The 24,550-nt window shown below is 36.9% G+C and overlaps 1 protein-coding gene across 1 annotated transcript in view; it reads left to right on the forward strand.

Moving 5' to 3' along the window:
- Nucleotides 1–213: 213 nt before the first annotated feature.
- Nucleotides 214–24,550, forward strand: part of SMARCA5 (SWI/SNF related, matrix associated, actin dependent regulator of chromatin, subfamily a, member 5) — a 45,074-nt gene continuing 20,737 nt past the window's right edge. The window contains exons 1-11 of the mRNA XM_057727558.1: nucleotides 214–851; nucleotides 4,036–4,110; nucleotides 9,258–9,424; nucleotides 11,811–11,911; nucleotides 13,695–13,795; nucleotides 14,538–14,717; nucleotides 16,206–16,361; nucleotides 16,460–16,591; nucleotides 18,952–19,020; nucleotides 21,850–21,959; nucleotides 23,611–23,837. Of these exons, the coding sequence (XP_057583541.1) occupies nucleotides 669–851; nucleotides 4,036–4,110; nucleotides 9,258–9,424; nucleotides 11,811–11,911; nucleotides 13,695–13,795; nucleotides 14,538–14,717; nucleotides 16,206–16,361; nucleotides 16,460–16,591; nucleotides 18,952–19,020; nucleotides 21,850–21,959; nucleotides 23,611–23,837 (1,501 nt within the window). The 5' untranslated portion in view covers nucleotides 214–668. The remainder of the gene's footprint in view (nucleotides 852–4,035; nucleotides 4,111–9,257; nucleotides 9,425–11,810; nucleotides 11,912–13,694; nucleotides 13,796–14,537; nucleotides 14,718–16,205; nucleotides 16,362–16,459; nucleotides 16,592–18,951; nucleotides 19,021–21,849; nucleotides 21,960–23,610; nucleotides 23,838–24,550) is intronic.

Here is a 24,550-nt window from a genome sequence, read left to right on the forward strand (position 1 = left end):
CGGGCCGTTAAGAACTCCTGTGAAACTGCGCTCGCGTCACGCCCGGGAGCCGACGCACAAAACTACGTCTGCGAGTGCTCCCTCGAGGCCCCGCCCACTCCTTGCCCTGGAGCCCGCTGGGGGGCCCGGAGGGGGCGTGGCCAAGGGCGAGGAGCGGAGAAGACGCACGCGCACTTGGAACCCAGTCATTTAGCCAACTATCAATCTCGCGAGTGTTGAAAGTCGGTGGCGTAGGTAGTAGACCTGGATGCTGGTGAGATAGAGGATATCTACGAGGGGAAGAAGAGGAGGTGGCCAAGCCAGTTCCCGGTCGCCGTCCCTCTTTCGCTTTCCTTTCCTTTTCTCCCACCCCCTCCGCCCTCCTGTAAATCAGCCCGCCTTCCCTGACCTCAGTGACCCGGGTGGCCCCGCCCACTCTCGCCGACGTGATTCCCGCCGTGAGGTAAAGCGCCGGTCGAACCCCGAGCCCCGCGGAAGAGGAGGACGCCGAGAGGGGGAGGCTGCCGGGTCTGGCTGGGGCTCGTCGCCGAGCCGCGGCGCAGGGGGCTTTCGGGTGGTCCGCTCACTCCTCCATCAGTTTCCTGCGACGTAGCCACCCAGGCCTAGGCCTCCTCCTCATCCCTGCCGGCCCGGCCTCTGGCAGCGGCGGGTGACGCAGACGGAACATCATGTCGTCCGCGGCCGACCCTCCGCCACCCCCGCCTCCCGAGAGCGCGCCTTCCAAGCCCGCAGCCTCGGCAGTCGGCAGCGGGAGCAGCAGCAGCAGCAGCAACAAAGGCGGCCCCGAGGGCGTCGCGGCCCAGGCGGCTCCCTCTGCGGCCAGCGCCGGCCCTGCGGACTCGGAGATGGAGGTGAGGGCGGCTCGTGGCGCGGGGAGAGGGCGGGATGGGAAGGAGGAACTGGTTCCCTCGCCAAGGTGTTAGTGATGAGACGCAGAGCCGGACTTCACTCCTCTGCACTCAGACTCGGCCTTAGACCCTTTGGATCCGAAATGATGCTCTCCCCCTTGCGCCCTTATGCTTAACCTCTCCAAGCGGACGCAGATGGGTCCCTGGCACTTCACATTTACATTATTTGTCTCTTTGGCGAACCTTGCCAAACCCTCGAACGCTCTTATTAGACACATGTTCTTGATTACTGAGGCCGAGTGGGATCTACCCGTTTTTTTTCTTTCAAGCTAGACTCCCATAATTCCCTCGCCCATCTCTGAATCTAGATTTTAGTTTCCACTAAACTTGGGGGAAGGGCGAGGGAGATTTCCCCTTAGGAACGAGGGTAGACGGGTGGAGCTGGGAAGGCATTTAAAAACAGCGCATCCGAGGACTTGGGCCTCCTTTTCTTCATCCCAGTCCTTGCGGGGGCGGTATCTGTTCCGGGCAGAAACAATGGCGAGAGCTGGATGGCCGAGGGCGCAGTGGGGATAAGCGGGGCGCAGCTGCTCCTTTGCAGGGAGAGGAGGCTCCTCCCAGGCACTGTTCCGTGGGGAGAGAAGCGACCAAGGCGGCAGCAGCTGTCTTGAACCCCCATCTCGTTTGGGGGCGGGGGGAAATGATGGATAGATGGATGAATGAATTAGTGAGTCGGGGGCGGTTAGTTGGTTTCGGACCGGCGCAGTTTCTCTGGGGGGCCTTGGCCTTTATTTTGAAAATTGGTACCTCTCGCTGCCGAACCTGCCTTCTGGGCTGAGGCTGACCGGCCAGGGGATGGTGACAGTACTGCGGGGGTGGAAAGATTGGGGAACTGCCAGGCGGGTCTCTTGGGTGTGCTCCAAGGCTTTGAGATGTCTGGGAACAAAGTGATTGCTTGCTCCTTCCAAATTTTATTCTTGGCCTTCGATCTCTTTTGAGATATTTTATAGTCGCAGCCGAAGGATTTCTGGGATTTTTACATCCTTGGATATATTGAGCAAAGGTGATACTGCTCTAAAAATGAACGTTGCTGCAGAATTAATAAGGAAATGGTAGCGCAGTTTACCATTGAAGCATTTGGCGCAGTAGTTTTATTTGGGCACCATTGGTCTAATTTAGGGTGAAATAACGTGTTATTAATTTTTGAAAGAATTTTTAGGTGAGGGTGGGTTTTGGTGGAACAGCATATCTGATACTCTGTAGTTTTCGGTGACTTGAGATTTGTTTCGTATCTGTTGTTGCCTATTTTCTTTTTCTTTAGGTTTTAAATGGTTCTTTCGCGTTACCAGAGTTAACTTGTGTTCCTGATTCTTGGTTTAAGGCGGTTTGAAAGTTTGACACTGAAAGCAATTGTATGTAAATGTGCAGTTCTCTGCAAATTGAGGTCCATAGTTGTCCTCAACTTCTCTAAAGGGGCTGTCATTCAGATTTTGGAATAACAACCAAAGTCTTACTGGAGGTGTTGTGGAAACATCAGAAAGCAGAATAATTTAAAGCCTAAACTAAATATATTGGCTTTCAGTTGCTATCTTTAAGTTTAAGTGGAATTAAGTTTAACTATGAATTTTAGTGTCATAACAAGTACCAAATGATGTCAGTGGTATTTTTATTTGCCACATGGGGAATTTGAGTCTTCTGGTAAGTAGAACCTGCGGGAGAACCCACGTCTGGCTCTGAAGCTGGCCCTTTCCCCAAGCTGACCTTCATATCTTGCCCTGTCCTATTCTTACAAAAAAGGTGTTTGACAGTTTCATTTATTGAAGAATGACTTGGTTATTTTTACCTTCTTAGGATAGGAACAGCAGTAATTTTATCTTTTATCAATCTTTTCACTAACTAGTTTTAATTTTTATTTTTTCCTTCACATTATAGTGTGATTTTTCATTTTTCTTTTTTCTTTTTTTGGTCTTTTAAGTTGGGTTTTTCCAAAATCACTTATTTTCTGACGGAGTCCACTTACCTAGAAATACTAGCTAGCTCTCCTGTGTGTTAGGTTAGTTTTTTTTTTTGTTTGGTACTGATAGGTCACAAAAGCAGTCTCATTTTTTGTTTATTATTATGATCTTTTTTTGGCAATGTGGATGGGACCTGTCTTCATTCATGCTCATTTCTCATTATTGACTAGACTGATAGGTACACTATATACCAATAACCATATGACCTCAAGCATCTTAAATCCAAACCTCTTTTTTTTTTTTAATTAAAACTGTGAAAGATCTAATGGCTGCTGTTGGAAAGCACATCTTATTTTTTTAGTATGTGTTTGACCTTTCATGGTATCCCAGTACCATTTTGTGAAGTAGGCTAGGTAGGTGGCTTTGTTATTTTTACATGTGGAGACCAGAGATTTGTGAAGAACTTAAGGTTACACAGATTCCTAAAGGTTTTAGCAATGAAGTTAGACTTGAATTTGGGTCATTTGACCTCTTAATTTTAGTGCTTTACTAGCCCTATCCCTCCACAACTTTTTAATCACAGGTAGCTTTATTACAGTATGTATTGCCACACACAGATTAGTACATCATTAATGAAAATTATACTTTCACCAACTCTTCTTATGTTGTTCTTTTAATGGACGAGTGGAACTTTGCAGTGTAGTTGTTGCTGTTGTGTGTGTGTGTGTGACCTTTTGAATGTCAGGGTGAAAAGATTGCGAAAACAGCACATTTATTACAAGTTAAGGAATCAGATTGTAGTTAAAGGATGGGCATCAGGGTGACTAATGTGACTTTCCAGGTGTACATTTGTGCAGTAGTACTATAGATACTGCACTTTTATGATTAAAGGGAACATATTTTCTTCACACTTTATACTGTTCAGTTTGGTTTTATAATTGATTAGAAGACGAAGCAGATTTGCTGAAAGTAATTTTGTTCTAGGATGATGGAGATAATCCTCTGTTTCAATCTTGGCAGTAGCCATGCAGTTTACCTATTTGGGTTAAATAAGTTGTTATCGTCATGATATTTTTCATCAAGGTTTCCTGTCAGGTAAGATGACAGCCCTTTAAGTATCTAGGAAATTTGGGACAGGAATTTATTACTTTGAATGTGTTTTGGGCAGAAATTAGTCTAATAATGGTGTGTATTCTTGAGGAACAATCTGTAATTTTTTTCCCTCCTACCAGGAAGTATTTGATGATGCATCTCCTGGAAAGCAAAAAGAAATCCAAGAACCAGATCCCACCTATGAAGAAAAAATGGTACGTTCTAGGCATATGAATAAAGTCTTATTATAACTTTTTATTAGGTGATTAAATGTACTGAAGTTGCACAGATATCCAAATTAGATATATATAACATGGAGTACTATTAACTTTTGTATCTTACTTGACTTGTTTAAAGCAAATATAGAAGTGTTACATGAATTGACATATTATGTAAATATGTGGATTATGTTAACACCTCTTTTATTTTAAGATTTAGCATTGGGAATGAGGTGACTTAAAGGCCAGAGAAGTAATTATTCAAGGTGTGTTTATTCTGCATCTGTCCAGGTACAGTACAGTATAACCTGTTGTACTGTACAGGTTATAAAGCAAATAATACATGCTCCTTGCCTACAGCCTTCTTATGATATGGATGGGATCTTTACAAAAGAGAATATGAATGTTATACTTGAAAAAGATCCAGCTCATATTTCATATCCTTCTAGGAAACTTTATTTTACCATGTGTTAACCAGTACCTACAAAGAGCTTTAAATTTATATCCAATAATAATGACTAACAGTAAATGATTACTATGTACTAGGCCCTGTTCTATGTGCTTTATATGGATTAAACTCATTTGTTTTGAAATCTTAAAATATCAATAGCATGTGTAGTAATAACACCACTATACAGCACAGTATGCTCCTTAAAAGAGTGGGAACAGTATCTTCATCTTTCTGTCTTCAGCACCCAGAACAATATCTGGCACATAGTAGATTTTAACAAATCTGACTTTATCCTTGTTCTTTGACTTTCTTTTCAGTATCAGTAAATGTTTTTGAATCTCTTAAATAGCTTCAAAATCCTAAAAGTATGCACATGTGTATAGGTATGCACATGTGTATAGGTATACACATATATAATGTGCATAATACGTATTGCAGTATGTAAAGTAGAAATGATATATTATTCTATATAATTTATATTACATTTTATATATGTGTATATCTGTAACTGTCCTGTCTCCTTTGTTTATTGTCAAACTTATTTGAAGAAAAAGATGTATTTTCCAGCTCTACTTTTCCTATTCATTCCTTTAACCCTTCACAACTTAGATTCTGTCATTAACACTGTACTAGTGATTCATTTTTTTTTTTTTAATAAATTTATTTATTGGCTGCATTGGGTCTTCGGTGTTGCACACGGGCTTTCTCTAGTTGCAGCAAGCAGAGGCTACTCTTCATTGTGGTGTGTGGGCTTCTCATTGCGATGGCTTCTCTTCTTGTGGAGCATGGGCTCTAGGCGCAGGCTGTAGAGCACAGGCTCAGTAGTTGTGGCACATGAGCTTAGTTGCACCGCAGCATATGGGATCTTCCTGGGGCAGGGATCGAATCCATGTCCCTTGCATTGGCAGGTGGATTCCTAACCACTGCGCCACCAGGGAAGTCCTGTACAAGTGATTCTAATGGCTAATTCTTTGGTTTAATTTTAGTTTCATTCTCGTTGATCTCACTTGTGTTTGATACCGTTGACCACTCCACAAGTTTTTTTCTTGCTTGAGAGACCTTTTTTGCTTTAATGGTATCCTATTTGACTATTCCTTTGTCCTTCTTCATTACGTTCTGAACATTTGTTCTTGGACAGTTTGATCCTTGTCTGGTTTTCATCTGCCATCTCTAAGTGAGTACTTCTGCATATTTATCTCTAGCCCAGATGCCTCCAGCGGTTGTCTTTTCATTTGTTTGTTGGACACTAAGTCCCTTTGGTGCCTCTTATTTAGAAATATCCGAAACTGAATTCATTATCTCTACCCCACACATCTACTTAGTGTTATCTCAGTGGATGAAAGTTTCTCTTAATATTAATAAATACCCAAGCTGTTTATGATAGTACCTCATAGTTTTAATAGTCTTGGCAAATTTAACTTCATAAATATTTCTCATCACCCTGGAAAAATATTCTAGGGTAATGGGGAAAGGATAAGAGAAATATTTATCTAGTATCTTTTCCCCCATCACCCCATTAATATTCTTCTGTTACACGAATTGTTTCGTTGGCATCTATATTTGGCTGCTTTCTCATGATCTGGCTTCTTCCAAATCTCTTTGTGGTTTTGCAGAGTATATTTATGACACAAATCTGATTTTATAATGGCGGTTTTCAGTGGTTCTTTACAATGCTTCTCATCTTCACAGTTCCCTTTATTGTAAATTTTTTCTCACTTGCTACAGATTTTTCAGTCTCCTAGTTTAATTTCCTTTTTCAACGTCATGATCTTGACAAACAGTTTTCTTCTAAACAAACTATCATCTGCTAGATCCTATTCATAGGTAAGTGTTGATATCCACTCTTCATTCTTGAACCCGGGATGCTGAGTACTGCTTGAGAAAACTAAAATAATAGTGCTAATTGGTATCAAAATAAATTTATGGTGTTTACTCTTTGGCTTTCAGTATTTATTGCTCAGAAATCCCATTTAGCCATTCTAAAACTTTGCTCCTCTGGTTGTTTGTGCCTTTTCTGCACACCCTCATTTTCAGTCTTCCTCCACAAAGAATTGCAGGCTCATTATCAATTTATTTCCTCTCTGTTTCCAAACATGTATGGCTTATACTGTCCTGGTCATTTCCTTCTGTCTCAGAGAAAGAAGCTTTTTCCAAGGCTGTTGATTTTATCTTCCATTTGATTTTATGATTCATTTCTTTTAGGTTCCTGATCTTATTCTAACGTTTCTGCTTTTTAGGAAGCAGTTTTTCTCCTAACACCTCTTTTTTTTTTTTTTTTTAATTGAAGTACAGTTGATTTACAATGTTGTGCCAACCTCTGCTGTACAGCAAAATGACTCAGTTTTACACATATATACATTCTTAATATTCTTTTCCATTATGGTTTATCTCAGGAGATTGGGTATAGTTCCCTGTGCTGTAGAGTAGGACCTTGTTTATCCATTCTAAATTTAATAGTTTGCATCTACTAACCCCAGATTCCCAGTCCATCCCTCTCCTTCTCCTCCTCCCCCTTGGCAACCACAAGTCTGATCTCTATGTCTGTGATTCTGTTTTATAGATAGGTTCATTTTCCTTACACCTCTTTTAAGATCTCAAGTCATTTTTATCTTAACCTTCTCATTTTTTCAGGCAACAAGGTCTTTGCCTGTTATTCTCCTTAAACCTTTGCCACAGTTCTACTGACAGCTTATTCTGTAAATGTGTTCTGACCTTGGTTTTTTGCAACTCCACCACTACTTGAATGAGAGAATTTTGGAAATTATGGAATCTTTTGTAGAGCCCTAGTGAAGCTTAGAGTTAATTCTTTAAGGCACTACGTCTCAATCTTGGCCCTGTAGAAGATAACAAAGGTCTTGGGTATTTCTGATCTGATGGATCATGAGCCACGCTGTGAAAAAATACCTCATTAAGACACCTAGAGCTATAAAAGGGTTTTTGAACATTAGAGAGGTGTGATAAAGTCTAAGAATTGGGGGAACCTCTCCCTTCTCTGTTGACGCATTACTTCTGTTAGGATTTTCCTGATCTTCCTGGTTAAAATTTCAGTGCTACTGCCACTTCCCATCATTTCTTACTCTGCTTTTTTAGTTTTGAGTATTCATCCTTTTCTGACAGTCTTACGTAATTTACCTGTTATGTTTTATTTTCAGTGTTGGGCTATAGTGAAAAATTCATAAACAAAATACCTTTTCTGGTAGACACACAAAAGTATTTTTTGAGTTGAACAGATATTTAAGAAGAAAACATTGATTTGAAAATGTTTTTAAAGAGGTAAAGAATACATATTCAGTGATTTGAATACTGTAGAGTAGTTTTTACTTTAAAATATTTAGACTCTGACCTATCTGAGTTTATTTCCAGAGCTTAGTTATCTTGATCCAAACATAATTACAATAATAGAATAGTCTTTTTTTTAAGTAGCAGCATCTTCTCATTGCATGTTCTTGGCTTTTCTTTTTTTGTATATGTATTAGGAAATGAAATTGTGCAGAATACATGTACGTATATGGATCTCAGTTCAGTACTTTAAAACAGTTTTTTAGTCTTCAGAACAAACAGCTGAAAGGTGTCTTCTGTGGGGCATTACTAAGGAGAGACATGTTGGTCTGTTGCTAGTTGTATGGATTGGGCTACATTTGTGATCCAGTGAAACACTGTCATCATGTTCCTTCCTGATAGCAAATTGGGCTTCAGTTTTACATTGGTATGATTTTAAAAACTTATGTGTTCCTTTAAAAAATACATAGCTTTTACGACATTATGATATTTGACTACCTCCGGTGTTTGCTTTGCTTGGTAAAATATTGTTTTGGAATTCATTCTAAAATTGACATTTTAAACATTTATAGGTAGATATGTTGAGTTGAGTAACTGGTTTCTCTGTTTATTGAACTCTTGTCTTCTTGTTTCTCCTTTTTTTAACCGAACTGTTAGTGTATCTGTAAAAAGTTTGTTGTCTAAAGACTCTAGATTTCCATTGTTTATTTTTGTAAAAACTTTATTTCAAGATCTTAAATTTTTTTCTGATTTAAATTCTTCCATTCTCTTTATGTGATTATAGGGAGCATTCAAAGCAGCAGATCTTAGATATGAAAATAAGAAATGATAGTAAGAACTGCATTGGGTTAATGAATATTTCATGAACTTAGTAGATGTTTTTTAAGCCTGATAGCCTTTTAACATTTGACGCAGCCTAACTGATGAATGACCAATGCATTTTCCCCCTTCTGAATAAATATACTTGTATTGAATAATGTCTTTTGATTTTTCATTTGATATTTTTTTGTCAACTATATTGAAGTATAATTGACACACACTAGTTTTATGTTTGTAATTCAGTGAGTTTTGGCAAATACATGTGGTCATTTAACCACCTTAACAGTTACGATGTAGAACAGTTTTATCATCCCCCAAAACATTTGCTCCTGCTCTTGTCCCCTTGCCACTTCAGATCTGCTTTCTAAGAAATCATTACTTAAAATTTCATAGCAGTTGGATTGTATAGTGTGTAGTCTTTTATGTTTGGCTTTGTTCAATTGGTATAATGCTTTTGAAACTCATCTATATTGTTGCATGTAGCAGTAGTTTGTTCCTTTTTATTGCTGAGATTGTTGTATGGAGGCATGTTGAAACTTTGATTTCTGAAGTTATGTTAATGTTTTGATAAAATGAGTTTTAAAATTTTTTGCAGCAAACTGACCGGGCAAATAGATTTGAGTATTTATTAAAGCAGACAGAGCTGTTTGCACATTTCATTCAGCCTGCTGCTCAGAAGACTCCAACCTCACCTTTGAAGATGAAACCAGGGCGCCCACGAATAAAAAAGGATGAGAAACAGAACTTGCTGTCAGTTGGCGAGTGAGTAATAGTTGCTATTTAATAGTTGAACCAAACTTATTTTCGTTAGTCTTCATTAAAAGCATAAAATTACTTTATTAAAAAAATTGTTTTAGTACTGTTATTTATTTGGCCTGGTTGGCTTGGCAGGATATAGCCATAAATGTATAAATAAATAAAAATATGCATAATCCTTTATTTTTATGTGGACTGAGTAGGGAATTCAGATGTTATCCACTCCTTGGAGTGGAAACAAATGCAGAGGTTAAGTGGCCTATTTAACTCACCTAGAAGGAATTAGAATAATCCGACTTTAAACTTAGATCTGACTTGGGGTGTGCTCTAGTCTCCTAAACCATATATGTGCATTGAGAATATTGCTGTTATCTGAAGTCTGTGCTTGTATGTGGGTGTTGTGAGGATTTATGCCATGGCAGTTTGTTTAAAGTTGTTGTTACATACTTGGTTTTCTTTATATAAATTGAAGTGTCAAGTTGTATGATGACACGGTTATTAGGTGGTGGTTCAATATTCATAAAGTAATTCTTACATGTTGAATTTATAAATTCTTTTTTAGAATTTGTGCTGGTTGGATAACTAAGATGTTTAGTTAGTAATAATAAATTTAGGGCAAGCTCACCTCCCTGGATGGGTATATGTAGTTTCCAAAGTGAAAAATGAAATGTGATCAGTAATTAAAATAAGCTAAGTTATCTAAAAGAGGGAATTACAAACTATTATCAGCACTGTTAAATTTACTGCATAGTATACAGAAGCATGGAAGTGTGAGCTGTATCTCGAAGGGATTATCAAAAAACATATTACCTTAATTTCATTTAGGGTATTCTACTCATCTAATATATCTTATTGCTTATCCACTGTTTGTAACCAAAGTGCTTTTGTTTTAGTATATATAAAATTTCATAAGAGAACTTTGCACTTCAGAGGTATTTAAATTTTCACACTTGAAGTTTGCAGCTGTTTAAATAGCATCAGTTTCATGCTCTGGAAAAGCAAACTCCTGTAACGGATATTGTTATGGGGTCATCATTGTGATGGCATGAGAAGAAACACTTCTGTTATTAAGAGCCTATAAGATAAAGATATTATGTTGTAAATAGATAAAAAATGTTCAGCTTTGATCTTATTAGTATTACTGAAGAAAAGGTTAATAGATTTCTTTTCTGCCCTTCAAACCATCTTAAATGGAAAGCTAGCTTAAGCAAGACAATTAGGGTAATGGTATTGTCCTACCGTCAGTAAACAGACGTATGTGCTTTTTTCCGCTTTCCATCATCCAGTTATAATCAGTGATGCCTCAATTTGAAGTAATAAAGCATATTCCAGCTTTTATCTTCAATTTTAACAATCATGACAGCCAACCATCTTGATAATATCAGTATATTGTGAAGGAGATTTTATTTAAAAAAAATGAAGTTAAAATTCTCTCTTAGTTTATGGAGAATAACTTGGGGTTGAGGGGTAGATCTTTGTACTAAGTTTCATGGGGTTGGAATGCAGAGAAGCACAAGAAATAACACACTAAGACACTCTGATTAGAGGCACATAAAACAAGCAAGAACATCCTTGAATTTTTATTGCCTTGGCCTGCATTTCAGAGAAATGTTTCTCTGTCTGGGAAGGCTGATTATCCTCTCCCACCAAGCATGTAGTTTTGGTAGACGTCAAGCAATAAGTTAGATTTAGAGGTCATAAGAGTGGAATAATCTACTGTTTTCTAATTTAAATGAAAATATTTGTTGCAAGTATGAAGGTATAATTGTAAACTTGAGAATTGGGGAGTAAGTAGTTTTACTAACCTGAGTCCTTTAGAGATTAAGAAATCTGGCAATATTATAGCTACAGAAAATTAGTTTTTAAGAGGTTGTATCTGACCATTGGGATGTAGAATCTGGGCATTTGTATTTAGAAAGCTTTGAGTAATTCTGATGACTCTAGTTAAGAGTCACTGTTAAACCCTAAGTCTCTATTCTGCATATTCTGCAGCTTTTGGTGAAAGTTGTAGTTTTTAAAATGTGATTTCTGGAACTATTTTGGTGGGGGGCAAAATACTTAAAAAATAATTTAAAAATGCAAATTACGAGGTTTTTCTGACTGCATATTTCCTTGAAATTGGATTATCACATTTATGTTTACCAGGTTCTGGTTAACCTAAGGTATTACTGTATTTTAACAACTGTATGCATGTTTCAGAAAACCATGTGAGACATTTCAGGTTTAAATTGAAAAATTTCTACCGTTCATTTTTTTAGCCTTAATTTACATGCCTGTTAAGAAATTATTCTGTAATCTTGGTTAGCCTCTTGACTATTATGTTGAAATAGTAGCTGGTAGTTAAAATTAAAGCCATAACTCAAATCACTTGATTTTATCTTAAACTTGACAGCTATCGACACCGAAGAACAGAGCAAGAGGAGGATGAAGAATTATTAACAGAAAGCTCCAAAGCAACCAATGTTTGCACTCGATTTGAAGACTCTCCGTCATGTATGTTATATATATTTAATTACTTGATCTTTAAACATCCTCTTCTTAGATACCTTTTGGTAATGGTTTGGGATTTTTCTTGGCTATAATTTATACAGGAAATTTTTAGTAATCTTTTGAAATTTACTGATTGTGAAATGAACTTCAGATTTTTTTTTGGTTGGAAGTGGTAGTATATCAGTATGATAGTGGTGCTGTATTTTGAAGGGGCATAAAATGCCATTATGCTTCTTGTTGCCTGAATGTGTATGTAAAATTGGGAATGAAGTTTGCCTTATATTTGCGCCAGATATGACAAATAATGTGTAAAGAAAGAAACTTCATGATGACTATTTTTACTCATCTCCTGGTTTTGTATTTGTTTTATTTAAATTTTTTTCCAAAATGTACTTATTATTAGTGGTTTTCCAAAAGAAAACACAGTTAACAGGTTTAAATTTTACCTGTTTATGATCTTGGTTGTCTGGTGGCATAGTTTGTCTTTATTGAAGCCCAGCATTTTTTTTCTAACCTCCTTTCTCTGTCTCACTTGACGAAAAGTTTGTACGATCATAGTGGTTGTGAGCAAAAAAAATTTATAATAGTCAATGTGCGATGTATAATTTGGATTTGTTATTTTAGTAATTAACAAACTGAACTTCAGGAAAGATAGGATCTGGTTAGAAATTCAGTCTGGTTAAAATGTGTACTTCTAGATTTTTTTTTTTTTTTTTTTTTTTTTTGCTACAGAGTACCCAGTTTCCATTTCTTTTCATGAAGCTAGAGGCCAGAACCAGATTTATGGTACAAGGAGAAAGGAAATTTGAATTTTTTGAGTTATCTCTTTCTCGCATTCCTACATTGTAACTAGTTTTCCCAGCATTGATTAGCTTTCATCTCAAAGCAGTGTTTTTCAAAAAGGATGGAGTACATAAGCCTTCAATATTTCTTTGAAGGCTTATGTAGTAGGCCTTCAAAAAAATATTGCTGCTTTTTGTAGGACCCCTTGGAAAAGTAAATTAAGGAAGGGTAAGGGAAAAACAATCTCTTTTAATTCCTATTTCTCCTTTGTTAGGAGGAAAACAAAATCCCAGGTGAACCTCTAGGTCATCAGGGAAGGCGAAAAACCCTTGATTAGAAACACTTGCAGTAACATTAAAAAAGGAAATAGGGAGGCCAAAGAGTCTCTAGGGCCAGTATATGGGTAACATAGGAACTGAGTGATTGGGGGTATTCTGATGCCTCCAGTCATGTTTCCTGTACTTGGTTGTCTTCCATATCCATCTGCTCCTTCTCCACTCCAGACCAGAGCAGCTACCTCTGCTGACTTGGAACTTGCAAAATTCTCATTCTTAAAACACAGGGTTGCGGGGGTGGGGGGGCAAAGGGGAAGCTGGGACGAAGTGAGAGAGTAGCATGGACATATATACACTACCAACTGTAAAATAGATAGCTAGTGGGAAGTTGCTGTATAACAAAGGGAGATCAACTCAAGGGTAGGCGATGCCTTAGAGGGCCAGGACAAAGAGGGTGGGAGGCAGTCAGTCGTGGGAGGGAGGGGATATGGGGATATATGTATAAATACAGCTGATTCACTCTGGTGTACCTCAAAAGCTGGTACAAGAGTGTAAAGCAATTATATTCCAATAAAGAGCTTAAAAAATAAAAAACCTAGTAAAGAAGGTACAATCAGAATAAACATGTGTAGGCCCAAGTTAAATCTCTGATTATCAGATGAAGGGGGGGTTTCCCACCTGTTTTGATTGTCTTTAAAATGTGCATGTTGTTTTTCTTTTGTTCTTAGATGTAAAATGGGGTAAACTGAGAGATTATCAGGTCCGAGGATTAAATTGGCTCATTTCTTTATATGAGAACGGCATCAATGGTATCCTTGCAGATGAAATGGTATGTGTTTGGTAACTTTGTAGAAGTCCACATTTTATAATTTAAAACCTTATACATCATTAAATTTATAAAAGTGAAGGCTTATAACATATAGTTTATTGATTATACTCTAGAACTGTTAGCTAACTAATCCTCTGTCAAACTGATACAAGCTCACTTTAGTTGCATAAGTGGGATCTGTATCTGTACTTCAGTTGTGAGGAACTATTTATGAAAGTGCATTAAATTTAAAAATAATACATTTTGAGACACATGCCTTTGGTTGACTTTTATAATAATTTGGCCATCTCCCCCCACTTCTGTAAAACACAGGTGGGGTCACTTGAATGTCATCAAGAAATATTTTCTCCATGATGGCAGCTTGTATAGTTCTATCCCGTAAAATATTGTATCTTGTTTACTATTTACTAGTTATGTAGTGAATGTTTTAAGTTTCCCTATAGCTATAGTGCTAAGACAATTGCTTGGAGAAAGTATGGGGTCAAAAGAAATAGGTCTCAATTCTAGCTCTGCTGGGTGACTTTGGGAAAGTCACTTAAATATCTGGGCCTTCGGAGATGGTAGTAGTACATCCTTCAAAGACTTGTGAAGGTTAAATGACAACACTCATAAACTTGACACATTTCAAGTTCTTGTTGTTTGCTAGCTGTACATATAGCTTTTCTTTTAAATATTTCTATATAAGTCAGAAAGTCCATTTTGTTTTTGTATTTCATTGCTTTGTGTTTATTTTATCTTTCAGGGCTTGGGAAAGACTCTTCAAACAATTTCTCTTCTTGGGTACATGAAACACTATAGAAACATTCCTGGTCCTCATATGGTTTTGGTTCCTAAGTCTACATTACACAACTGGATGAGTGAATTCAAGAGATGGGTACCAACACTTAGATCTGTTTGTTTAATAGGAGATAAAGAACAAAGAGTAAGTTTTTCGCATTTCATTACATTTTTGATATTAACAGAATTTGAATTTAGGTTTGAGGGAGGGGGAAAACTAGAGGAAGGAGGAAAGAAGAGAAAGGTCCAATAATAAGGTTGGTCTTGGGGCTTCCGTGGTGGCACAGTGGTTAGGAATCTGCCTGCCAGTGCAAAGGACATGAGTCTAATCCCTGGTCTGGGAAGGTCCTGCATGCCGCGAAGCAGCTAAGCCTGTGCACCACAACTACTGAGCCTGAGCTCTAGAGCCCGTGAGCCACAACTGTTGAGCCCTTGAGCCCTAACTGCTGAAGCCCACGTGCCTAGAGCCCATGCTTCTCAACAAGAGAAGCCACTGCACTGAGAGGCCTGCCCACCACAATGAAGAGTAGCCCCCGCTCGCCACAACTAGAGAAAGCCTGCGCAGCAGCAAAGACCCAGGACAGCCAATAAATAAGTAAATAAGTAGCTTCACAAATATTACTTATTTATAAATGGAATATTATTTTGATGGTTAAGATTTACGCTAGGGAAACGAGTTGTAGACTGTAGAAGACTGTAAGAATATAGTTTGTTTCTCCTGCTTTTGGGGGGTGGTTATAAAATCAAAGGCTTGTTTTATACTAGCAGCATTTTCTTATTTTTAAAAGAAATTTTGAGTGTTTTGAGGTGGTTGGAAGTTGAAGAAGCCAGATGTTTAGATTGGTGTATATAATGATAATAGTCATAGAATTGTAGTTTATAATAGTAAATAATAATGTAAATAGTAACTTGACAAGTTGGTATGATACCAGAATAAGTTAAAATATTGATCAGTTGGTGCATCCTTTTTGGAAGAAGATATGGAAATGATACTATTAAGAATACAAAATTTGGATTAAAAAATGTACTGTATTGAAGGACTATGTGCCCAATTTTGTTTTCCCTTCATTCAGCTATCAATGATAACTCTAGGTTTTTTTTCTCTCTTTCTAGATACTTTGGGTATTCTAAGTTACAAAATTGCTTATTATGCTCTGAAGCCCAGTTGTTTAACCAGTCTTTGCTTTAGTTTCCTCACCTGTGAAAGGAGAAGATTAATAGCTCAATAGTTGTGTCTCACTGGCTCTAGAGCACAGGCTCAATAGTTGTGGTGCACGAGCTTAGTTGCTCTGCGGCATGTGGTATCTTCCTGGGGCAGGGATTGAGCACGTGTCCCCTGCATTGGCAGGCGGATTCTTAACCACTGTGCCACCTAGGAAGTCCCAAGAATTAGTCTATTGACTTTTGCCCCAAAGAATTTTGTCAGTTATTTTTTACTAAATGACTCTGACTTGATTACTTCATGATTAGTGAAGTTACTTTGAGCTGGTTCTAGCTGCTTGTGTACTATAGATAACTTATTTCTTTTTAATATTCCCATCCCCTTTTACATAGTAGATTATGTCCTTGTCATCAATAAATTTAATGTGTAGTTTATTTCTGCATGATGTAATTTTTTTCTTTTGCTACACAGGCTGCTTTTGTCAGAGACGTTTTATTACCAGGAGAATGGGATGTATGTGTAACATCTTATGAAATGCTTATTAAAGAGAAGTCTGTTTTCAAAAAATTTAATTGGAGGTACTTAGTTATAGATGAAGCTCACAGGATCAAAAATGAAAAATCTAAGGTAATTTGATATTTCGATGTGAAAATCATTTGTGCCTTAGTTTAGAATTTGATCGATATGCAGAATATTCATTCTAATGATGAATTTTTTTCTTTCAGTTGTCAGAAATAGTGAGGGAATTCAAGACTACAAATCGGCTATTATTAACTGGAACACCTCTTCAAAACAACTTGCATGAGCTTTGGTCACTGCTTAATTTTTTGTTGCCAGATGTTTTTAATTCAGCTGATGTAAGTATTTCTTATTATTTTCTGATTGGAATAATATTTTTAGTACTACACATTTTTGTAACAGAATCAGTCTGCTTCAAAAAACAAATGAACTCATAGAAAAAGAGATCAGATGATTTGTGGTTACCAGAGTCAGTGGATGAAGGCAGTCAAAAGGCATAGAGTTTATTGTACTTATTTATCTTCCATTTATAAATAAGTACTAGAGATGTACAGCGTGAGAAATGTAATTAACACTGCTGTCTGTTATACACGAAAGTTGAGTAAGTAACAAGTAATAGTAACAATAATAAATTCTAAGAGTTTTCATCACAAGGAAAGATATTTTTTCTGTTTCTTTGATTTTATATCTGTGTGAGATGATGGATTTTCTCTAAACATTGTGATAATCATTTCATGATGTGTATAAGTCAAGTCATTGTGCTGTACACCTTAAACCTATAGAGAGCCGTATGTCAGTTTATCAGTAAAACCAGAAGAATTAAAAAAAGAATTGGCCTGCCTTTCTGTACTGCTTGAGATAATCATTACTTTTTCGCACTTTTAGGTAGTTACCCTTTTGTAGTTTACCAAGTTTTGTATACATCCTGAGAATTTACTTTTGTGCCTTTTTGATGTCAGTCTTATTATAGAAATCATGGTTTGTTCTCTCTGGAATGTCATAGATTTGCTTATTTGGTGGTTCTGTTGACCTGCCATTGTTTCAGTGGCTCTAGGTTTATGTTCTTAAAGAGTGCTCAGGGTGTTCGCCAAGTGAATTTGTGTACTTCTTGTTGCCTGTGTTTTTTAAGTCCCCAGGATGCCCTCTCTCCAAGATGGCCCTCAAATATGGTGAACTCTGTCTAGCTATTCTTTCTTATGGTCTGACAAACAGAACCTATTCCTTATCTTTGATAGATTATTTGCAGTGATAGAAATGGTTAATTAACGATTTGAACTGTTGGTTGTACTTAGAAACATAATGTACATTATGTTGAGTCTATGCTTATTAGTAATGTCACTTTTTTGTTGGACTAGAATTCATTTTTGAATCTTTGTTCTCATTGCTGAAGTGTTTGTGGCTTTGAAGAGCTTGTTCAGATAAGTTCCAAAAAGGTGTTAATTTTGGTTTGTTGTGTTAAGTAAGAATCATTTTAAGAGTAGAGAAAATTGTGTTCTTGAAAGACATTTAATCAGTGTCAGCAAGCTTCTTTAGTTCTGCTTTTATGTGTTTTGATTTTGTTTGTGAGATAAATTTTTCTTGCCACATTGACGCTTTCATTTGTTTAATAATCTCTGTTAAAGCTTTGTTGTGATTAACACAGTGAATGTGTTATGTTTACTCACAAAACAAATACAGTTGGTCCTTGAACAGCACAAGTTTGAACTGGGCAGGTCTACATACGTAGGTTATGTTTTGTTTTTTTCCAGTAGTAAATACAATAGTTCTGCATGATCTGCAGTGGGAGGGCTGACTGTAAGTTATGTGTGGATTTTCAGCTGCATGGAGTGTTGGTGCTCCTAACCCGTGTGTTGTTCAGGGGTCAGCTGTATGTAATAAATATGCTAAAGAGGTAAGAACAGGGAAACTTCTTGTTCAGATCCTACCCAAACACTAATGAAATGCTGTGGTAATCTCAATTTCACTTTTAGTAAGTTTAATGAAAATTGACATTGCTCTAGAAACCTTGTGTTTGAGTAGTCTGAGTGGTCTTAGAGAACAAACCGTGAAGTGATTTTAATTTTTAAGGTTTTCTGAAACTGAAGGATATTTTTTCTTTTTTTCTTTCTTTTTTTTAATATATCTTTATTGGAGTATAACTGCTTACAATGTTATGTTAGTTTCTGCTGTACAACAAAATGAATCAGCTATGTATATCCCTGTATCCCCCCCATTTTGAGCCTTCCTCCCACCATCCCTCTCCCACTCCCCTAGGGCATCATAAAGCACCGAGCTGATCTCCCTGTGCTATGCAGCAGCTTCCCACTAGCTAGCTATTTCACATTTGGTAGTGTGTATATGTCAGTGCTACTCTCTCACTTTGTCCCAGCCTCCCCTTCCCCCTGATATTTTTTTCAAGAATATTGATTTTCTGATTCTATAAAACTTGGTTTCTAACTATTTTCTTTTCACTATGAAACTTGTCATTTGGATGTTTTTGAGACAAATGTTAAGGAAATAATATGATTCCCAAACTAATTCTAAAATTAATTGCTAACAGTAGCACACATGAAAAGAAGAATTGAACTGAATGATTTTTGTGGTTCACAACTCAAATATTAATTTTAGAATTTATTGTTACATGCTGTATAACTAGCATAATAGGGTATTTGCAGTTAATATTATCTCTGATCTTAATGTTTTTTGTTTGTTAATCTAGGACTTTGATTCGTGGTTTGATACAAACAATTGCCTTGGGGATCAAAAGCTAGTTGAGAGGCTTCATATGGTAAGTATTTTGGAGTAGGGTTAGAAAGCATATTTCCAGTGGGAAAAATGATACAGATCCAAATTAGTGGATTATTTTTCTGTTGATGAAAAAAAGCACAGTGACTTTAGAATCAGATCTATATGAATCCTGCTCACTTAACTGTTTAATCTTACAGTTAACGGGTGGGAGGGGGTAATATATGGCAGTTTTAGCTCTAGAATGAGGATGGAATCCTAACTTAATGAAGGGAAAAAGTAATTCCTTAGGTTAAAAAAAGTACAGTGGGGGAAAGAAAAGTTGCATAAGGACTTAGTATAGACAAGTTTTGGAAGCTTAGTTCCATTTGCATTCCATAGGAGAATCTAAGAGATTTTGTTCTAAAAGACTAAAGGTTTGTCTATTGTTCTTAAACCCAGTGACTGTATAAGCAGTTGCTAATAGTGCAGTGTGAGAAGAGTTGATATGTTTTTGCCGTGAAGTATGGCTTTGTTCCTTCCTGTGAAGATTCACAAGTGAAAGTTGGTAGGAAGATAGAAATTTCTCTAACAGACCCCAGATTATGATACCCTGGCCAGCAGGATAAATCATGACATATAAGGCCTTTCATGACCTAACTCAGGGTTTCTCAACTTGTATTGACATTTTGGCCTGAATAACTTTTTGGAGGATGGGGAAGGTGGCTTTCTTGTTTAACAGCATCCCCAAAACACTTCTCACTAGATGCCAGTAGTATGCCCTCATTTGTGACAATAAAAAATGTTTCTAGGCATCATAAACAGGACTTGTGAGGCAAAATTGCCTGTCCTCCAAAGAGTTAGCCTTTCTATAATTTTCCAGCTTCTGTTTCACTTCTCATATCAAGCTTTAATTTGCTAAAGTTGCTGGCCACATTGTTGGTTTCTTGTAAATGTTGTGCTAATTTCAGTCTGTCTGCGTATCTTTTTTGCCACATCTAGTATCCCCTTTCCTGCCCTCTTTACTAGTAAATACCTAGGCCAAGACTCAGTGGTGATGTCACTTCCTCCACTGAATGCCCAGGCTGAGGCCAGCCTAAAGACTCCTGCATATCCTATCTTTAATAATGTTGACATTTGCACAGGGTATTGAAATGACTTATTTACAAATGTTTTCCCTGCTGCATCAAACACAAAGGCATGATATGTCTTAAATTTGTTTTGTATCCCTGGCACAACGCCTGGCTCAAAGTGCGTCTTTAATCAAGGGGGAAAAATTAAAAATTTATGAATGTTCAAATGTTTTAATTTTAAGGTACCTTAAAATTAATTTAATTTTAAATTTAATTTTAATTTAAAATTAAAATTAATTTAAAATTCTGTGTACTGAAATTTTATTTTGGTAAATATTTGAAGGTAATGATCTCCTAGACACTTTTGTTTCAATTTAGATGGCATTGAAGCATGTAAACATTCAGATTTATTTGAAGGATTATGGAGTGCATATGTAGACTTTGCTTTAATAAATAGATAAGTACAGGTGGGTAAAGCATGCTAAAACCCACACAACAGAATACCAGTTTCGGCATTTGTTTATTTTGTTCAGAAAGTAGTATGAAGATGCTCATCAAATCGGGGGGAAAGGTCTGGTGGCTACCTTTCTGCTCTCTTGAAATTCCCACCATAGCGCCTGTGATCTCATAATGAAAGAGTATATTCACAGTCACATGGGTGTACTTAGGAATGAGATAATTCTTGCTTATTGTATGAGTTTTCTATTGTTGCAACATGCTGCCCCCCCCCCCAAAAAAAAACCCATACCAAAACCTAAATTGTATATATTTTAATAACCCCAGAATTTATGAGTTGGCTGAGTGGGTTCTTTGCTGGTTTTACCTGGATTTATCCAGCTGCATTTACCTGGACAATTCTGGAAGAGGGCCAGTGGGACTGAAGGTCCTCACACGTCTGGCAGTTGGTGCTAGCTTTTGGCTAGGGCTGCACTAGCTTCCTTATGTGATGATACTAGAGAAGTGTTGCTTATTATTTTTCTCACCAATTTTTAATTTGTTTTGTGATGATCATATTTTTATAAGCTAGTGTAAATAGAACAAAGGAAGACACAAGAGGATACCTTTTGTTTTATAGATGTCTTATATTTATAATTTTATGAAAGTGAATGAATTACATACAACATGGGTATGTCTCACAAATATAGTGTCGGGTAAAAGAAACGATATATAAAGGGCGTGTACTATATGAGTCTTTGTATATAAAGTTAATAACCAGCAAAACTAATTTGACTTTAAAAAGTATGAGTATTGCTTACCTTTGGGAGGAAAAAGGGGGATAGTGACTAGGAAGGTTACAGAAGAATTTATGGGATATTCTGTTTATCTAGGAGACAATTACATGGGTGTGTTTACTTGGTTAAAATGTATTGAACTGTATACTCATGATTTGTTTACTTTACTTTTGTCTGCTTCCATAAGAAAAGGATAGTAAATTTAAAAACTGTAACCATGACGACATCTTAATGTGGACCTAGCCATTTCTTAAGTAATGTTAGACAGTCTACATGCAAGTTGACTAGTTTGAAATCTGAAAGGCAATGAATGTTGAAAATATCATCTTTAAAATTTACTATTTTTAATACTTTATGACAATATGTTAAGTGTGTACTTATATATATTGAATAAACAGTCATCTTAACATTACTCTTTAGGAAATCAGTAATAATAAAATATATATTTGGAAGGGAGAAGTCCTAAGAATCATTTGCTATTCAGGAAGATATATTTCTTTTCTATGTATTTAATAGAAACTTTTGAGATCCTGAAATAATACTCACATTACAGATAAGGTCATCTCTATTTCTTTTCGCTCTTTTAAGGTTTTGCGTCCATTCCTCCTTCGTCGAATTAAGGCTGATGTTGAAAAGAGTTTGCCTCCAAAGAAAGAAGTAAAAATCTATGTGGGTCTCAGCAAAATGCAAAGGGAATGGTATGTGTTCTGAGATGTTTTTGAAATCACTCTTGATTCTGCACTTTCATTTGTATTTTGTTTTCCTAACTTCTGTTGTCAAGGAATTCTGTTAGCTGGATTGAACTTATCCTGAAGAGTTTCCCAGTCATATATGTCCTAGGACTTGCTAATCAAATTTGTGATACAAAGTCTTTATTAGATGACAGAATAAGGTTGGGAGGTTTATGAATTCGAAAGTTAAACTTGGCATTTAACAGAAATGCATTTAAAGCCCTCTAGAGTTTTTAAAAAAGAAGCTGTGGTAGTGCAGATATGAGACATGTGGTTAACCTGGTGGCTCATAAATACTGGCCCATGGGCTAGAGCTAGTCTCTAATGAAGTTGGAGATTGCACAGGTATGAAAAAATATAAGTGCTTTCTCTTGTCTCAGAAAGCTACATTTATTTAATTAAAAAGACTATTCTGAGTTGATGTTTTATTTTAAGCAAGATAAAATGTCCTTTTGTGTAATTATGGTGATAACATATGGTAGCTATTTTTAAAACACCTGAATAGGGCTTACTAAAAAAGTTGAAAACCTTTTAAGTTTTTTTCATCTTTTCTTTTTTTCATGTTACCTTGTTTTAAGCTTTATGGGTGTATGAAATCCAAAAGACTAGACTGCTGACTTAAGTGTAGTGTTCAGAGGAGAGGACTAAGTAGCCACCCTGTTCTTAAGGTTATAGCACATCTCAAGTATCTTCAGTTCCATACTCAATATTGATAAGTATTTGCAAGGGCAAGTGTTGCTGGTCAAAAGAGAAAAGGATATAATGGCAAAGAAATGGGTGTTATGTGCGAAAGACATGACCACTGTAGAAGGTAGGCCATCCTAAATGTCCTCAGAAATTTTGAAAGGTTTCTGTAGGGTAGCAAAGATGTTAGGCTTGTCTTATATGGTTCTAAAATACAAAATTAAGGTATGGGTCATTGCTGAGGGAAGACAAATCTTTAGTTATAATCATATTGGTAAACTTGTATCAGTCAGAATTGTGATGGAAAGGTCTGTCTTGGATATTTTGTGCCCTGTAATTGGAGTTGTTAAGCGTAGATTGCTTCAGTGATTTAAGTTATTTTGCTCAGAGGATTTAAGGTCCTGAAACTTTGGTATTTAGACATATTACTCTTTCCTTTGGGATAATGTCTAACTTCTTAGCGTATACAGTCAAGGCTTTTCATAATCCAGCCCTAGCTTAACTGCCACCTTCTTTCTTCCCAGCCCTGTGCACTTTTACTTATATTAAATCTCACTGTATTCATTTTATTTTCATCATCATGCCTTATGTTCTCATGATTCTTTCTCCCTCCTTAGATGTTAAATGTTCTTACCCAAATGCTGCATTAACTACATTGAATTGTAATGGAATAGTGGCACTCTTCTGTTGGAAAAGACTACAAATTAAAATTGTTTAAAACGTACCTTTAAAGGTGCACATTAGAACACTGGGGGCAATAAAGGGAAACAGAAGGAAAAAGAAGTTATAGGTGATAGACTCCTAACCACACCTCATAAGTTGATGGATTGTTTTTTTGCAGGTATTTTGGGTTGAGATGGGATTAAGTATGTAAAGTGTCAGGGACTGGTCCAGGAACATTTGAGCCCTCTTAAAATATTTTTCTTCTCTCTAGGTATACTCGGATATTAATGAAGGATATAGATATACTAAACTCTGCAGGGAAGATGGACAAAATGAGGCTACTGAACATCCTGATGCAGTTGAGGAAATGCTGTAATCACCCATATCTCTTTGATGGAGCTGAACCTGGTCCACCTTACACAACGGACATGCATCTAGTTACCAACAGTGGCAAAATGGTGGTGTTAGACAAACTGCTCCCTAAATTAAAAGAGCAAGGTACCTATGTTACTGGTATCAAATGGAGAAGTAGTGGAAACAGTTTTAAGATTCTGATGTTAAAGTGAGGGAGCTGCCCTACAGTGTGAATTGACTGCTCTGGCACTTTCTAAAGTCGAAGTGTGGGACATTTAAAAACTAGCCACTACCTGAGCTCCACACCCCACCCCACCCCTTCCCAGTTTTAAGCCTTAAATCTTTTAGAAAGCAATCAGTAGTTAGGGCAGCCACACTCGCTGGATTTTTGCTTTCCTAGAAATATCAACTTTTTGTTATAAAATGCCAAGAATGCTCTTCTTACCCATATGCAGTTCCCAGGGCCTTTGGTAGACAGTGGTGGTGTGTTCATGGTATTGTTCCTCAGTTATTTATGTGGATTTTTAATTTAATTAAATATGTGCATGGACCCAAAGCAATTTTATTTATAATATGCTGGCATTTTATATGAAAGTATGTGTACAGTTGTATTTAAATTACGAGTGTAGAGAGAATTTAGTGTGAAGCCAGCTCCAACAATTATAAACTAATGGCAAAACTTGTTTTTATCTATACTCTACCTGCTTTCCTCCTTTTGGAATGTTTTGAACCAAATCCCAGACATCAAGGCATTTCATACACAGATTATTCATTCTGTAATATGAAGTACACAGTCAGATTTTAAATTTCTCCATTTATGTTTCTCTGTGTATTTTGATAAGAATGAAAATTGTACC

This window comes from Hippopotamus amphibius, chromosome 3 (assembly GCF_030028045.1).
Source record: "Hippopotamus amphibius kiboko isolate mHipAmp2 chromosome 3, mHipAmp2.hap2, whole genome shotgun sequence".
NCBI classification, from domain to species: domain Eukaryota; kingdom Metazoa; phylum Chordata; class Mammalia; order Artiodactyla; family Hippopotamidae; genus Hippopotamus; species Hippopotamus amphibius.